The sequence below is a fragment of the Delphinapterus leucas genome, chromosome 7 (assembly GCF_059928025.1).
Source record: "Delphinapterus leucas isolate spDelLeu-1000000601 "Yukka" chromosome 7, BTC_Dleu_Yukka2, whole genome shotgun sequence".
In the NCBI taxonomy this organism is placed as follows: Eukaryota; Metazoa; Chordata; class Mammalia; order Artiodactyla; family Monodontidae; genus Delphinapterus; species Delphinapterus leucas.
The window spans coordinates 16125785-16144409 of NC_143135.1; the positions used below are offsets into that span (position 1 = coordinate 16125785).

General features: G+C 39.8%; 1 protein-coding gene across 3 annotated transcripts in view; it reads right to left on the minus strand.

The window, feature by feature from the left end:
• The window catches only part of HSD17B12 (hydroxysteroid 17-beta dehydrogenase 12), a 162473-nt gene that overhangs the window by 52168 nt on the left and 91680 nt on the right, over positions 1-18625 (minus strand). For all 3 annotated transcript variants that reach the window (XM_089914910.1, XM_022592210.3, XM_022592211.3), the window contains one exon: positions 7965-8072. In XM_089914910.1, coding sequence (XP_089771036.1) covers positions 7965-8072 — 108 coding nt within the window. The remainder of the gene's footprint in view (positions 1-7964; positions 8073-18625) is intronic.

Sequence of the window (18625 nt, forward strand, 5' to 3'; positions counted from 1 at the left end):
CTAACTGGCAAGTCTGTAGCAATACAATCCTACCTCTAGAAACAAGAAAAATCTCAAATAAACAATCTAACCTTACACCTAAAGCAATTAGAGAAAGAAGAACAACAAAAACCCAAAGTTAGCAGAAGGAAAGAAATCATAAAGATCAGAGCAGAAATAAATGAAAAAGAAATGAAGGAAACAATGGCAAAGATCAATAACGAAAAGCTGGTTCTTTGAGAAGATAAACACAATTGATAAACCTTTAGCGAAACTCATTAAGAAAAAAAGGGAGAAGACTCAAATCAACAGAAATAGAAGTGAAAAAGGAGAAGTAACAACTGACACTGCAGAAATACAAAGGATCATGAGAGATTACTACACGCAACTGTCTGCCAATAAAATGGACAACCTGGAAGAAATGGACAGATTCTTAGAAAAGCACAACCTTCCGAGACTGAACCAGGAAGAAATAGAAAATATAAGCAGACCAATCACAAGCAATGAAATTGAAAGTGTGGTTAAAAATCTTCCAACAAAAAGCCCAGGACCAGATGGCTTCACAGGCGAATTCTATCAAACATTTAGAGAAGAGCTAATGCCTATCCTTCTCAAACTCTTCCAAAATATAAGGAAACACAAACACAGAGGGAGGAACACTCCCAAACTCATTCTATGAGGCCACCATTACCCTGATACCAAAACCAGACAAAGATGTCACAAAAAAGAAAACTACAGGCCAATATCACTGATGAACACAGACACAAAAAACCTCAACAAAATATTAGCAAACAGAATCTAACAACACATTAAAAGGATCATAAACCCCACTTGATCATGGTGTATCCCAGGAATGCAAGGATTCTTCAGTATATGCAAATCAATCAATGTGATACACCATATTAAGAAACTGAAGGGTAAAAACCATATGATAATCTCAATAGATGCAGAAAAAGCTTTCGACAAAATTCAACACCCATTTATGATAAAAACCCTCCAGAAAGCAGGCATAGAGGAAACTTACGTCAACATAATAAAGGCCGTATATGACAAACCCACAGCCAACATCGTCCTCAGTGGTGAACAACTGAAACCATTTCCACTAAGATCAGGAACAAGACAAGGTTGCCCACTCTCACTGCTATTATTCAACACAGTTTTGGAAGTTTTAGCCATAGCAATCAGAGAAGAAAAAGAAATAAGGGAAGAGGACATACATTTTGTTTTCTTTCTACTCTACCAGAACTGTCTCCTTAATCAAGGGGGAAGTTTTGGGAAGTATCCTCACCCCTAGAAGGCATGAAAATCATATCGTGGAATAACAGAGAAACTCCACCCTCTCTGCAAACTATCATCCTACCGTGCTCCTGTAATCCTTTCCTACATACATTAGAATAATAGCCTCTGTCCTTTCTTGAGCCTGAGTCATTTTATACCTGGACTACAGGGAAAAAAAAAGGAAGGAGGGTATTTCCAAACACTTATCATTGGTGCTCTCTCAACTAACTTTATTTTGCCCTACTATTTTTCGTCCCCTCTCAGCACCCAACTAATCGCCAACCTACCACTACAGTTTCCTCTTTAAGCCTCTCCATTTCAAAATGATTTCTCCATGTCTTTCGTTAACTAAAATAGTCATTTCCTCAGGGTGACTGATCCAGCAAGGAGAGAGTAAACTGAATGTACTAATCCCAATAAGATGTAAATGAAGATGTCATTGCCCTTTCAGAGATACTTACATTTCAAAAGAAGGCAATTTAAAACTAATTTCTAATTAGTAAAGTTCCTGAAATGGGCAAGAAGATAATCTGTAGCGTTATATATTTTTAAACCCTCTGAAGAAGCAAGACTCTTCTACTTGTAACTTCCTTCATCAATTGGGACTGGAAAGCCACATAACTTTCTGGTGCGCTCAAGATTTCTTCCTTCCCAGGGTTCCTAGAAAAGTTTTCCTCAACCCAGTTCCTGTAGGCTTGCGGCTCCCTCTCCTAGGCATCTACTTCCTCTTTCTTTGACACTGAACTATAAGGAAGCCATCTCTGGATCCCAACCAAATTAATTACCTGGGAGTTTGCCATTTTGAAGATCACTGGTCCTTTTCCCCAAGTAGCTAAAAATACTCTTGGGTCTTTTGTTTAAAAGCTTTGAAAATTAAGTATAAACAGTTATAGAGTTGACTGATCTTAACTATTAATCTCTGCTCAAACTATCTTTTAAGATACTTATTCCCAACACTCAACTATTCTCCATCTCAAAACATTCAGGGAAATACTAGGTTGTAGGGGAGAAAAACAGAACACAAATGCTTCCCAAGTATTTCCCATAATCCATAAGGTTGCTTAGGCAAGGATAATCAAGAGGTATTTTTGCATTCAGCTGAGAAGGGAAGGATACCAATTTAAAAATAACCCACCAAATACATTAATAGAACAATTATTCATTTATGAAGGGCATAGGAAGAAAAGAGAATAAAAAGGTCTATTCCAGATTTTGCAATCAATGACTCTTTGCAATCAACTGACTTTTATTATCTATACATATTGTTGTTATTTAAATGATGCTTCCTAATAAAATTATGGGCACTGTGTAGAGACAGGAAAAAGTTGATGGGTAATAAATAGGCCTAAGACACTAAGCCATCACAGGTTGTCACCCTGTGCCAACTGATTCTCTTGACTCTACAAGTTACATAAATAATGATAGTATGGGCTTCCCTGGTGGTACAGTGGTTAAGAATCCGCCTGCCAATGCAGGTGACTCAGGTTCAAGCCCTTGTCCGGAAAGATGCCACATGCCGCGGAGCAACTATGCCCATGCGCCACAACTACTAAGTCTGCGCTCTAGAGCCCGCGAGCCACAACTACTGAAGCCCACGTGCCTAGAGCCTGTGCTCTGCAACAAGAGAAGCCACCCAATGAGAAGCCCGCGCACCGCAACGAAGAGTAGCCCCCGCTCACCGCAACTAGAGAAAAGGCCACGCACAGCAACAAAGACCCAAGCAGCCAAAAATAAAATAAATAAATAAGTTTAAAAAAAAATGATAGTATGGGTGGAGAGGACCTTCACAGCATTTGGCATAGGGAAATTCTTGGTCTAGTATGAATTAAAAGCTTGAATAAAGCTATGGTTGATTTTTTTTTTTTAATGAATCACAAAACAAGTAACTATCTTTTTCCAGGAGGACCTATTTTTACCTCTAGAATAAAGAATGCCACTTTTTAAAAGTTAAAAAAATCATAGTGAAATTTGAAAAAAGTATTCTCTGTGGCACATTTCTAAATGCAAGGCTACTCCCCTGGCCTTGGTAACTTACGCCTCCTGCGATGTATTGTATGAAGCCCTCCAAACCAATCTGGAACACACATGAGAGTCTCTCTTGAGGAATCAAGTGAGCATTATAGCAGTCATATTTTGTTAACTAATTGTTTGCTTATTGAAAGCAGCACTGATGTCATTTTCTCTAAACAGCTGAAGTATTTTAAGTTTTCTCAAATCTGTGTTTCTTGGCCTTTGCCTGAGAGAAGACGGCAGATGCTTACTTATTTTACACACCAGAGTTAAGAATTCATTGTCTCAACCTTACGCATTTATAGTCTTATCAAGTGATGGTGACCTTTCAGCACAAATTCACACAATTCATGGCCATTTTCTTTCTGCTTATCTTATTGAAAACAATGTTTCTTTCAGAACCAATGGCTTTGGCATTTTCCTTTATAATTCTGAAAATATTAATTTTCTTTATTAAGCACTGACTATACTTTAGTGGTTAGTGCTATTCAAACAAATGGAATGTACCTTGGTGATTTTTATTTCTTTTTATCATTACTGGTTTCATTAATACTCGGTAGACAAAATTCTTTCCTATGACTTAATATGGATTGCTAAATCTTACTAGAAATCAATGTACATGTTTGTTATTTTAGGGAATGTTATAAAGGTGAGACTGACATTAAGCAGAGTTCCGAGGAAGGAGAATAAATAAGATTATTTATTAGATAGATGGGGAGGAAAAAGGGAAGAAAGAAAGTGAAGGGGTTATAGGCCCAGGTAATCATAAAAAAAAAAAAAAAAAAAAAAGAAAACATCGGGGCTTCCCTGGTGGTGCAGTGGTTGAGAGTCCGCCTGCCAATGCAGGGGACATGGGTTCATGCCCCAGTCGGGGAGGATCCTACATGCCGCGGAGCGGCTAGGCCAGTGAGCCATGGCCGCTGAGCATGCGCGTCCAGAGCCTGTGCTCCGCAACAGGAGAGGCCACAACAGTGAGAGGCCCGCGTACCGCAAAAAACAAAACAAAACAAAACAAAAACAGAAAACATCAACACCAGACGCCTCCCACAAGTTCTAGAGGGTTATACCCATACTAGAGAAAGAAATGTAAGATTTGAGTTGAAATATGACCTAGCAATAAGATAAAATTTAGCTCATAAAGGTGTTTTAATAGTTTCCTCAAAAATCTTGACAAATTAAAATTACAATGCAATATAAGATATCTGCTAATAAATGTCAATATAATTATACAAAGCTTATGATTAAGGAGACAGTTCTGGTAGAAAGAAAACAAAATGTATAGCCAATTAATAGTATAATGTATGTGAAAGTGCTGCTATAAACTTTAAAGGAGTATGTAAACATTAGCTATAATTATTTTTATTATTGATCTGTAACCAACCTAGAAATCAAAAATTAAGTTGTCTGTGTATGTGTGTGTGTGTCTCCATAAGTATTCAATCAGAACTATTTAATTACAATATAACTTCAAAGCAGGGTTTCTCAACCTCAGCACTGTTGAGATTTTAGACTGATCATTCTTTGCTGTGGGAGTCTGTCCTGTGCACTGAGAGATGTTTAGCAGCATCCCCGCCCTGTACCCACCAGGGGCCAGTAGAACTTCCTCCTCCTCCCCCCCTCAATTAGCGACAAACAGAAATGTCTCTGGACATTGCCAGACGCTGCAAAATTGCCCCTGGTTGAAAGCTATGTTAAAGCACAAGAAAAACCTAGAAATTATATTTATGGCTCTCCCGCACAAACTGAGAATGAGAGACAGCCAAGATGAACTAGAGCTAGATATCCATCACTAGGCACATGTGGCTACTGAACACTTAAAAGGTAGCTAGTCCGAACTGAGATATGTTATAAATGTAAAATACACCCTAGACTTGAGGATTTGGTATGAGAAAAAGAATACAAAATGTTTCCAAAAACTTTATGTGGATTACATGTTAGTGATAATATTTTGGATATAGTGGGTTAAAATAAAATACATTATAAAAATTAGTTCATTTGTTCCTTTTTGCTTTTTAAAAATATGGCTACTAGAAATGTTCGAATTAAATGTGTGGTTTGTATTATATTTCCAGTGGACAGTGCTGAACTTGTGCAAAAAATTATCCCTCCTTCACACTATACGTTCCAGGCAGCCTTTGATAACAGAGAGCTCTGTCCCCAGTTTTCTCTTTACCTTCTCTCCATTCTCCTTGGATTAGCTCCAGTTTCCTTTCTTCAGTGAGATTACTACTCAGAGATGACTTACCTCCAAACTCTATCTCTAGTTAGGAGCTCTACCAAAACCTAGATCCATATGTCCACTATCGACTTAACAACCCCACTTGGACATCCTAGAGGAACCCCAAACTTAAATGATCCTCATTCCCAAAAAGGCTCCTCCTCCAGGATTCCCCATTTTATTAGATGGCACTATTGACACAGATGTTCAAGCCAGAAACCTGAAGGTCATCATGAGTTCTCTTACAATCTCTCACAAGTAGAGTCCTGCTTCCTCTACTCCCTCAGTATTTCTGGAATCGTCCTTTTTCCTAACACTGGCTAGGCCAAGTCACCATTATTTCTCCCCACATCAACTCCATCATCCCTTTTACCCTCTTATTACACCCTGCCCTCCCCATCTCAATACTTAGCCCACAAGTAACTATTTTTGATTAGGGCTGTCTTTCCCTTTAGAACATTATACTACATAAAGCCAGGCGCTTTCCTGTTCATTGTTTTATCTCCAGTTCATTGACTGACGAATGAATGAATGAATGAATGAATGAATAAAGAGGGGTGTAAACTGCCGACTCACAGGTTGCAATTTACTAAGGGGCTGGACTACAAAGCAGTGGTTCCATTAGCATATGTGGCCCAGGAAAATATCAACCCTTAGGTCTAAATATCAATGTACCCTCACCCTTAACAGATCTATCTATCGTGCATAAAATCACACTGCAGACTTTCTATATACTGGGTCAGGAAAGAACAGCTGAAGAGTGCCTTTTATAACCCTCCAGCCCAGCAGCAAACCTGATGCCTGACATCTTCCATTTTCAATGGCATAGTCTCAGAGTAGCTATAGTTTCAAAGTTACCCAGTGAAAAGCAGCTGAAATTTATACAAAGCTAAGAACAACTGTGATTAACTGAACCACTCCTGAAACAAAGTTATTCTCCAACAACACAAGTTCAAAATAAGTCTCCTCTCATTAGGGATCCTTGATCCCCCTCCTTGCCTAAGCCAGCCTTCACTCTCCAGTCCACGACTAGTTTGAAAGGGGTTTGGATGGACTATGGCGGTGTCTATCCTAACTAGGAAGTTACAGCTACTACTGACTTGGAATTTTTTAAAAGTTGAGAATTTTACAGATGTTAGCTGTGTTTTAGGTTAAGCTAAAGGAAGAAGAGCTTGGGAAAGACTCCGAGTAATGTATGTATTACAGAAGAACAAGGCAAAAATTAGACCTGTGTGTTCATTCATCTTTTGCTACTGGCTCTCCTATAAGTATGGGAATAGCTGTGAGGGTAGGTGGGGTGTGGTGATGTATGATATGGACCAGGCAGGAGCTGAAAAGATAACACATCAAAGCCAGGGTTAACCCCAGGTCCAATGGCACTATGTAGGGCTAACTTTTTTTTAATTGCCTTTTCAAGAAATTATATGAGACCATTCTTTTATAGTATGAGGAAGAAAGGTGGGGTCGTGACTAAAGAAAGGTTAAGAAACATTTTTTAAAAGTATTTTCTCTTCGTTGTTCCTCCTTTTATAGTCCAATAAAGAAAACAATGGCAATTACCAGGTTCCCACCAATTTAGGCAGTGGGATAAAGAGATTTAGTGAAGAAGTGACATTTTTCTGGACTAGATGCCCTTTTTCTTTCTAGAAATGAGTCAGAGAATGCTGGGTGACTTTCTGAAGCCTGTTTTTTTTTTTCTTTTCCTCAAAATCTGGTGAATCTTTTCCATAACAAGGACCAATACTTCCACATCTCAGCAGAAGCATCGGTTTTTGGCAATAAGGTAGCTGAGGTGTAACACAAGGAAGTAGGAGACTCAGAAAAAACAAACAGTGGCTAAATCCCATGCGCAGTACTCAGTCTCTACGGCAGCTTGGGCAAGTCACTCATCCCTCTGAGCCACGTCTTCTCAACTGGGGTGATACCTCTCCCCCCAAGGGAACAAAAATTGATTCTGGGGTATGGTGTGAGCTCTTACCCTTTTTATGTATAAAGAACAGATATACATACAGCACATAAACAAGATACACAGTGGATCTGTGGTATTAAAGTCTCATGGGAGGGTAGACTAGGGGAAAATAATGTCTAAAAAGGCTCCTTGTTGGGGAGGGGGTAATATTGAACAAAAGGCTGAGACCCCTCTAAGCCTTTATATTTCCTCAGCTGTAAAAATGGGTCAGCATTACCCACCACAAAGGATTATTATGATATAGCTATATCTAAGTATATACAGAGAGAATGAGAGACTGGAAATAAAGCAGGCAGGGAAAACAACCTAAACTGTAGAATCATCATTAAAACACAACCCAAAACATAAAGATTCAAGTGTATATAGATCCATATCATCTAATGATCACTTGTATTAACAAGACAATTTTCTTCTCACTAGTCATTTCACCAATTGAACATCTAACATCCAAAAAGAAAGTCCTAGTCAATAAATGCAAGAAGAATCTGGAAACATGAAAAAGATACAAACCTAAAACACCAATTTCAAGACCTGCCAAGCTTGTTTTAATTTTATCATAAATATCTTCCGATGCAAAGTCAACAGCAATGGTCTTTGTTTCCACTTTGAATTTTTCTCCTAGGGAAAAAAACACAAATGGAGAGAGGAAAAATTAATATATGATTTAATTAATTAATTTAATTAAGATTTAAGCATTTGATGACATTACCCTTTCAAACACTTTTCCCCCCAAGTTTTATATGAAATTTAGACCAGGATAATTTTAAGCGATCATGAGAGCACCTAAGATATGATATAGAGTCAACACAGTAGTTCTGCAATAAAAATTCCAATGTTATCACAGAGCTGGCTGAATGTTCCTTAATCAGTTCTCCTATAAATCAATAATGATGACTTTTTAGACCCTTAGGTACAAATAAAAAAACATGATGCATATCATAATATTATATACTCTTTAAATATCACTGGTTTGTGATTTTAATTGCAAACTGATACTTCATAATTTCAGGAAAAAGTCTTAAGTGTGATCTATTAAAACAAAAAATCCACCTTATTAAAGTGGAAATAAAATGAATGATCTGGGCTTCCCTGGTGGCGCAGTGGTTGAGAGTCTGCCTGCCGATGCAGGGGACACGGGTTCGTGCTCTGGTCTGGGAAGATCCCACATGCCGCGGAGCGGCTGGGCCCGTGAGCCATGGCCGCTGAGCCTGCGCATCCGGAGCCTGTGCTCCACAACGGGAGAGGCCCGCGTACCGCAAAAAAAAAAAAAAAGAATATGATCATATTGGAATTTAGGAGCTTGGTTAATAATGAATAATCACTACATTTAAAAAGCCACACAAAATGCATAGTAATGGAGCTACAAAGTGATACCAGAAAGACCTGTGTTCTACTTTGCACAGGACTGTTAAGGTCCAAACAGGGCTAAGGGAAATAACAGATTCAGAAATGAGACCCTGGAGAAACAAAACTCATCTGAGGGAACATGTCATGTTGATTTCTGCCTTCACTAGTGAGCTGCTTTGAGAAGATGGCATGGACTGTGAGGTCACCCAGACTTGGGTACCAATTTGACTTCCACAGTTATTTGCTAAATGACTTTGAGCAAGTCACATACCCTCTATGGGCCTCAGCATCCTCTTGTGAAAATGAAGGTAATAATGCCCATTAGTGCTACCAAAGGTACCAAAGTATTACCTTTAGTACTAACAATACTACCATGTACTGGCATACATGAGGCACTCCATAAAGTCTCCAAGAATGCTTATTCTTTGGAGCTTGATGAGAATTCAAAAGAATTAATTTAAAAATCCTGCTTCCAAAAATAAAATTTTCTTCCTTCGAAGTCAATGCCAGTTTATCACAGAATATACAGCAGTAATCCACATAGGAGGTTTCTGTTCTGGATCTGAAAGGATTTATGTCTAAAACTAAAGAGCTGGTTCACAAGAGATTCTTTAGACTCAATGAAAAGTATCCATCCTAGATAGGAATCTATGAATAAACAAGAGAGGATATAACTGACCTGGAAAATACCTTATCTGGTGTTGAAGGTATACCTACTATTCGAATATAAATGAGTTATTACGTGTTCATGTAATGGACAGCCAGATACAGGGCTGTCATTTCCCAGTATCTGGTCTGACATGTCTTAGCATAAATGGTTCACAGAATTTACCACAAGTAAGTAAAGAACTCTGCCTTTATTAGAGCCACCAATTCACAAGAAAAAAGACCAAAATCAAAAGGCTGAAGGATACCTTTTATTGAATGTAAAGCTTTATTCTGGAAGTAAAATAAGATAAAATTTATTTATTTATTTGAGGAAAGCAACAACTGTTTCCACACTAGCACTATATACTGACATGTAGGAAAATTTCTCTCTAGTAATAAAAGCTACCTCACAACCCCTGAATCAAATTTACTTTTAGATCTCACAGGATTTGGTGAATGTACTTATATGGCACAGTCTTACATAGATACGTTACTTAAAAAAAAAAAAAAATTCAGAGACCCTTTTGGAAAGAATGTTACTTAGTAAGAACCCTCCAGTAAGCTCTTTCTTATGTCTTCACACTAGGATAAGCAAAATGGTTTCTGACACAAGTTTTTCAAGATAAATAAAAATTTGAACTTATACCTGAATTACTCTGAACCATATTCTAGTCCAGTTAACGTTGTTTAGTTTCTCTTAACTTTTCTTCACTGCCTCTATTGTGGGCTTTTCTTTCTTTCTTTTTTTAACATAGGTCAGCTCCTGTCACCCTCCTTGCAATCCTCCAAAGCATTCCATCTCTTTTACAGTAAGAACCAAAGTCTTCAGCATCAGCCTGATACTAAACTAATCTCCACCCACTTACTCTCCAGTTGCTCCCCAGCCTTGGTCACAGGGGTTCTAGCAGTTCTCTAGACACAGGATGTTCCCCAAATACACTCAAGGCTTTTGAACTTACTGTGCCCTCTGTCTGGAATGCTTTTCCACATCCCCTGTCTCTGTTGGGTCTTTAAGTAAATATTACCTTCTCAGAGAAGCCTTCATTGACCACCCTGTAAAAAATGCAGGGCTTCCCTGGTGGCGCAGTGGTTGAGAATCCGCCTGCCAGTGCAGGGGACACGGGTTCGAACCCTGGGCCGGGAGGATCCCGCATGCCACAGAGCAGCTAAGCCCGTGCGCCACAACTACTGAGCCTGCACTCTAGAGCCCGTGAGCCACAACCACTGAAGCAAGCGCCTGGAGCCCGTGCTCCTCAACGGGAGAGGCCACTGCAGTGAGAGGCCTGCGCTCCGCAGCAAGGAGTGGCCCCTGCTCGCCGCAACTGGGGAGAGCCAGCGTGCAGCAACAAAGACCCAAATCAGCCAAAAATAACTAAAAAAAATAAAAATAAAAAATGCAGCCATTCCTCCCCAGCACTCTTTGTCCCCCTTCCCTGCTTTACTTCACTCCATCATGCTTACCCCTCTCTAATGTACTATATACTTTAATAACGCATGTGTTTGCTGTCATCTGCTCCCACCAGAATTAAGCTTGTGAGGACAAAGTCTGGGATCTGCTTTGTTCAGTTGCTCAACGTCACAAAGGCTCCAGGGTCCTTCCACGCTTTTCTCCTATTCCCCTAGGCTGGCTCTTCTCTTGGTTTCAAGGGAGCCACTGCCATTCCAAGCATCCATGCAGGCAATGTTCAGAGGCAGAAATGGGGCATCCCTGTTACATGTCCCTTTTATAGTGAGGAAAACTTCCTCAGAAGAATCCAGCAGACTTCCCTCACATTTCTTTTCCCAAGATTATGGGATATGTCTTAAAAAACTCAAAAAAGAGCTAACATATGATCCTGCAATCCCACTCCTGGGCATATATCTGGAGAAAAACATGGTCTGAAAGGATACATGCACCCCAATGTTCATTGCTGCACTATTTACAACAGCCAAGAGAAAGAAGCAACCTAAGTGTCCATCGACAGAGGAATGGATAAAGAAGATGTGGTACACATATACAATGGAATACTACTCAGCCATTAAAAAAGAATGAAATAATGACATTTGCAGCGACATGGATGGACCTAGAGACTGTCATACTGAGTGAAGTAAGTCAGACAGAAAAAGAGAAATATCCTATGATATCGCTTATATGCAGAATCTAAAAAGAAATGATACAAATGAACTTATTTACAAAACAGACTCACAGACTTAGAGAATGAACTTATGGTGATGGGGGGCGGGGAGGAGAGGATGGGGGGAACGGAGAGTTAGGGAGTTTGGGATTGACATGTACACACTGCTATATTTAAAATGGACAACCAACAAGGACCTACTGTGTAGCACAGGAAACTCTGCTCAATATTATATAACAATCTAAATGGGAAAAGAATTTGAAAAAGAATAGATACATGTATTTGTATAACTGAATCAACTTTTGCTGTACACCTGAAACTATCACAACATCGTTAATCAACTATATGCCAATTTAAAAAAATTTTTTTAAAGATTATGGGATATGCATGCTCTTGACCAGGCCCATGTACTGGCTCTGAGGATTCCGTGAACCATCCCTACCACTACCACCAAGTTGTGTGAATCAAAAATAGTAGCACATATATAAGAATAGGACAGGAAATGCCTCTCTCTGGCCAAGACGATTAGAAAAGAAGTATGAAGGATGTTCTAAAAAGCTGAGGTGGAGATAGCTGGCTTCCTTAGGAGCTAGGAAATAAATCTAGGCATCTTCCCCCTCCCCATAGTCTATCATCTCTCATCTGACCCTGCCAACAGAAACCAGCACAGACAAACAAGAATCCTCAATTTTAAACATCAGTACTGGGGTTCCCTGGTGGCGCAGTGGTTGGGAGTCCGCCTGCTGATGCAGGGGACACGGGTTCGTGCCCCAGTCTGGGAAGATCCCACATGCCGCAGAGCGGCTGGGCCCGTGAGCCATGGCCGCTGAGCCTGTGCGTCCGGAGCCTGTGCTCCGCAATGGGAGAGGCCACAACAGTGAGAGGCCCGCGTACCACAAAAAAACAAACAAACAAAAAAACCATCAGTACAAGGATGTAATAAGCATCTGGAAGAGAAGTGGGGACCACATACACATAAAACAACCTTCATTTCCACCTTCGCCACCTCCCCTACCCAAGGTTCTTCATAAGACTACCAGTCCACAACTCAGCAACAGCCCACCACTGGGGAAGAGTAAGAACTTCATCAAAGCCTTTGGAGACATACTTCTGAGTACTCTGATCCTTGCCCACCACAGAGGCCCATGACATGACAGCCTCTGTCAAGTCTTTCCTCCAGGGTAGGAGCTGTGATAAGTTAAAATAAATACCCTACAAGTGTGTGGAATAAAGATATACAAACAAGTGAATCTGAAGGTTGCAATGGGAAGAGATGAGCCACTCAACTGCCCCTTCAAGGAAATTCTGGTTACCCCAGCTGCTGGGGGTCATCAGCAGACAGCTTTCAGGTGTCAGCCCCTTGGTGGGGGGTGGGGGGAGGCAGCGGGAGGGGGTTGCCTCAGCTTCAGAGAGTTGCCTGAACCAAGATCATGCCTTTCTCATGACATCCACATCCAATGAGTGATTGAGGTGGAGAGTATAAAGCCACTGGACAGCCTTTTACTGCCCACATTCTGATTCCAAAAGTATAGTCTGTTTACTATCTTATTTTTCTGTTCTTTTCGTAATGCCCTAGTTTTAATCATTCTAACTTTAAGTTTTAATATGTCTAGTAGTGCAGAGCTCCTTTACTATTACTCTTTTTCAAAAGTTTATTGGTTTTCCTTACTTGTTTAGTCTCAGTTTTTATTGGGTTGCATTCAACATTTCAATTAAATTTATGAAGAATGACAATGTGGCGTTCCCTCTAGGCTCTCCATTTATTCAATGTCTCACAGTAAAATCTAGTGTTGTGAATTCTTAAAGAAATTAAAGAACTAAAGAATCCCATTATTAGAATACTACACACCATATGCAAAGATACTCCATACTACTGACTTAAACCCTTTGATATTTGAAATTGGATAGGCTAGCATCCTAGCTACTAGTTGTAGCCAAATATAATCATGCCCTCCTTCGCTTTTATCCAGATTGAAATGATTCCGATATGGTCTTGGCCCTCTATCTCTCAGCCTAGTGGCTAAAACGGAAAACTAAGAAGCAAAATCCTCTGATGATTGATATGAGCTGTTCAAGGCAGTCAACTCACTAGAAATGGGGGCAGAAAATCAGCTCTGGCTTAAAAAGTGGGGAATGAAGCTAAGAAATAGCTGGGCTGATACCATTCATCCCTTTTTATCTACTATTCCACTGAAAACCACATGACCACAATGGTGGAATATTAGAAAGCAAATATTATTCATAAATATAGAGCTATAACAATGAATGTCCTAACTGCCTTGAGTCAGTCCATCACTTCTAAGAATGGGTGCCCCACTCCTACACTCACATTGCTGATTTTTACTCAGAGGATCCTGAATTAGTTCAAGTCTGGAATTGACAGAGAAGGAACTTCTCTGTCAAAAGTAGTTTCAAGATGCAGCTAAAACACCTCTCAATATTAAAACTATCACGTGGGACTTCCCTGGTGGTGGAGTGGTTAAGAAACCGCCTGCCAATGCAGAGGACACAGGTTTGATCCCTGATCCGGGAAGATCCCACATGCCACAGGGCTACTAAGCCCACGTACCACAACTACTAAGCCTGTGCTCTGGAGCCCGCGAGGCACAACTACTGAACCCGCATGCCACAACTACTGAAGCCTGCATGTCTAGAGCCCGTGCTCCACAACAAAAGAAGCCACCGCAATGAGAAGCCCGCACACCGCAATGAAGAGTAGCTCCCACTTGCTGTAACTAGAGAAAGTCCGTGTACAGCAACAAAGACCCAATGTAGCCAAAAATAAGTAAATAAAATAAATTTAAAGAAAAAAAATGAAATAAAAATAACACGTTTTTATGTTCAAACCTAGAAAGGTCATGAACATATTCATAATAACCTTATGTTTAACGTACTTCTAGGTCTGGCCATCACTATTTTCATTTTGTTCAACAAATTGACATCTCTCCACTTTCCCTGAAGACTAGGATAATATATTGGTGGTTTATACTGATACAAATACCAGAAAAAAAAAATCGACATCTCTCAAATGTAACAGTTTTGCTCTAAGCATAATCTTATAGGTCTTAGAAAGACTTTCCTCATTTTTTCCCCTGGGTGTCTGGGGATATTAGGTCTGAGAATGCTAGAAAAGAGGTCTAATCTACATAAACTCATGTACTATTTATAATTTTTCTATTAATAACAACCAAAAATAATATATTGATTCTCCTTTCTTGACACATCTGCTCCAAATAAACAATCTGTCTTTCCCCCTAAGTTTCAGTTTCCCCCTATTCATTACAAAATTCCTATTACATTTATCCTTCCTCATCTTTTCCATATTATAAATTTCATCATTTAAGATTCGAGTTGTGTCACCACCTCTGTGGACTGAATTTTCATGATTCCCATTACCTCCAACGTAAAGCTACTTACTTCCTCTCGACTGTGCTCCTAGAGACCTTCTATATAACACTATTAACACTTCCCATAATACATTATGCAGAGAGTCTCTACTTCCTAACAAACACAATCAATTTGTTATCTTTGTATTCCCAGCACCTAGCACAATGCCTGGCATATAGCAGACGTCACTCAAATGTTTGTTGATTGAATAAATGCATCTAGGCCAACACAGCTGATAATATTAAAATCATCTCACTACTTCTTGAACTCCTCTCTATAGAAATAAAACTACATGCCGGTAAGAGATGTCTGTGTGAGACATAATAACATAAGGTACTTAACATTAGGCTTTTTAAAGCATTAAGATAAATTGAGAAACAACTCAGTTCTTCCATCTGTCCTGCCTGGGTTAGACTACCATCCACATGGAAGTAGAAACACTTTAGAGTTATTAGAAACCTTAGAAAACCATCCAGTCTCATGAATAAAGTACTCCAGGAGCTTAACTCAGGGGCACGGAGATGAACGTGGAAGACACTTTAGTCATGGGACCACTCTCCCTCTCCCCAGCCCTGAAAAAGATAATCAGGGGGAGAGGAGAGACTCTTGGGAAAATGGTACTATATTCAATGCCTACCAATTTTAGCTTCTTAAATCTAAATTCATTAAATTCAATTTGTAACTATAAGAATGTACTGCATGTTTTAAAAACCCCCTCCATTTTCACATGTTTTACAATATTTAGAGCTGTAAAAAGTGAGTCTTTTGTACTTTTTCTAAGTTTTAGGAGAAAACAAAGAACAAGTCCCCTAAACATCCTTTCCACTTAACTTCATTCCTTTTCCTGTTTTCTTTTTTACCCCCAAACCTCACCATCTCCCTTCACCCCTGCCCCTTGGGATTAGACATCTCCCCACAGAGAAAACCTCCCTTATGTAGCTCTGGAGAAAAGATGCTTATGCCCTAGATGGGAAAAATTCATCTGACTCCATTTTTTTTAAAAGACCCACTTAATTATAATTATCAGAGATGCTACACAAATCATGGTCCATTTCTTTTTTACATTGCCCTTGAAAATATATTCATGACAATTTTAATCTCAGATGAAGAGACTCACTTTCAGTCAAATCAAAAAATCTGTCATAGCATCATCAGGGATTCCATCCCAAACCAAGTATTTCTTTCTTTATTTTAAGCCAAGGTTATTATATATTTTATTCGTTACAGCCTATTTAACTAGAACAGCCATCTGTACTAAATAAAAACCTTAAACCATGTGAATTTTTTCTACCGATAGGGCATGAATAGGTCCCATTCTTCTTAAGCCCTGAGTTCTACATTTGGTTCAGGTATTGTAGACCCCTGGACAAGGCACCTTTGAAGAAGTTTTCAAATAAAGATGTTTATTTTCTACACTTGGAGGAAAAAAAAGGCCTGCCAATGGAAACATCTGAATTTTATTTTTTGAGGTGAGAAAAATATAAAAATTATTTCTAACATTATTATGCTTAAGATTCCAAGATGATACTGCTAATACTATGGAAGCAGAGTATTATGGGCTGAATATTTGTGTCCCCTCCCCCAATTCATATGTTGAAGGCCTAACCCCCAATGTGATGGTGTTTGGAGGTGGGGCCTATGGGAAGTAATTAGGTTTAGCTGAGGTCATGAGGGTGGGGCCCTCATGATGGGATTCGTGACCTTGTATGAAAATGAAGAGAGAGAGATCTCCTTCTCTCTACATAACACACCTAGGAAAGGCCAAGGAGACACAGGGAGAAGACAAGCCAGGAAAGAGGCTCTCACCAGGAACTGAATCTGCCAGGACCTTGATCTTGGACTTCCCAACCTCCAGAACTGTGAGAAACAAAGGTCTGCTGTTTAAGAGACCCAGACTATGGGGCTTCCCTGGTGGCCCAGTGGTTAAGAATCCACCTGCCAATGGAGGGGACACAGGTTCAAGCCCTGGTCGGGGAAGATCCCACATGCCACGGAGCCACTAAGCCCGTGCACCACAACTACTGAGCCTACACTCTAGAGCCCATCAGCCACAACTACTGAAGCCTGAGCGCCTAGAGCCTGTGCTCTGCAACAAGAGAAGCCCACACACAACGAGGAGTAGCCCCCGCTCACCGCAACTAGAGAAAGCCTGAACACAGCAACAAAGACCCAACACAGCCAAAAATAAAAATAAATAAAATAAATAAATTGAAAAATAAAAAGAGAGAGAGAGAGAGAGAGAGACCCAGACTATGATATTTTATTATGGCATCCTGAGCTGACCAAGACATAGAATTTGTTCAAAACAGCATGGGGATGCAGTCAGAAGCTCTGGACTTGAATGCCAACTCCATCACTTGGCTGAGGGTCCTTCAATCAAGCCTTTCAACCTTCAGGAAGTCCCTTTCTTAGGCTTTAAACTACAAGAAATAATACCCACCCTACAGAATTCCTGTGAGGATTACATGTCATAGCATATGAGAATGTATTTTATGAAACTGTAAAGCCTTATTCAAATGTTTTCTTTTCTTGTATCTGTCAATATCTACAAAGATGACTGCATGATATATAGTTGTTTTTTTCCTAAACAGCACAGGCTGCTATTAGGTATTATCTGTATCATCAACTCTTTCCTCTTTGCATCAGCTGCATATCCCCTGTCAATCTGACCAAGCACATATACCTCCACTTTAAAGAGTGATTTACTTATTACTGTATCACCCATGGAATCTATGGTTACAATATACTACTTAAGCCATGCCTTTAGTGTCCCAAGTGTTTCTTTCACTCAATTTGCTTGTGATTAACCTTTGAATTACTATGCTTTATCTATTCCAAGATGCACATTTTTATTCACTTTTTATCTTTGAAATCAGAATGCCTTACAATTGATGGCGTGTCAGTTTAATAGGCCATTTTTCTTTCTTAATGCTTATAAGCTGCATCATTTCATGATCAATGGTGTCTCAGATCTGATGAAAGAAACAGAACCCTGCTGGTCTCCACCCTCCTCTTTCAGGTCACGAAATGAACCAAGGACAGCTTCCAAATGCAAGATTCTCTGGTATTGCAGTGCCTATTACATTCCAACACCACCGCTAGTCAAGAAGGCAGAAACTTGCCCATCCGAAACTAAGACCCAACAACCTTAGCATATGTTCATTCATTTACTCAGGCGACACAGGCATTTGCCACCAGGCAAAGCACCTCACTCCCTAAATTGTCAGTTCTGTGAGGGCAGGGTCCATGTCTGGTATTTTCTTTACCACTATACACTCAGAGCCCAATAGTGCCTGGTACACGATAGGAGCTCAATGAGTATGTTTTGGCTGATTAAATTCAAGAAGTACACACTGAGTAGTGTCCACATGTCAGACTTTACCCTGAGAATAATAGCAGATACCTGCAAATAGGTCATATTTTGGTGAAGGAAATGTGTGTGAACCCATCTGGTGCTCTAATAAACATAAACAAATCGTGCAAAGAGAAAGCAATCACTCTTGCAGAGTGGGATTTTCTACAGGAGGTGACACTGGTTTCGAGTCCTTGAGTAGGAATGGGCCAGGCAGAGAAGGAGAAGTAGGCAAAAGCAGAGAGTGGGGAAAAGGAAGGGCATGTGGATGGAGTAGGTGGTACACAGAGAGAAACAGAAAGAAACAGTTCTGTAGAAGGACA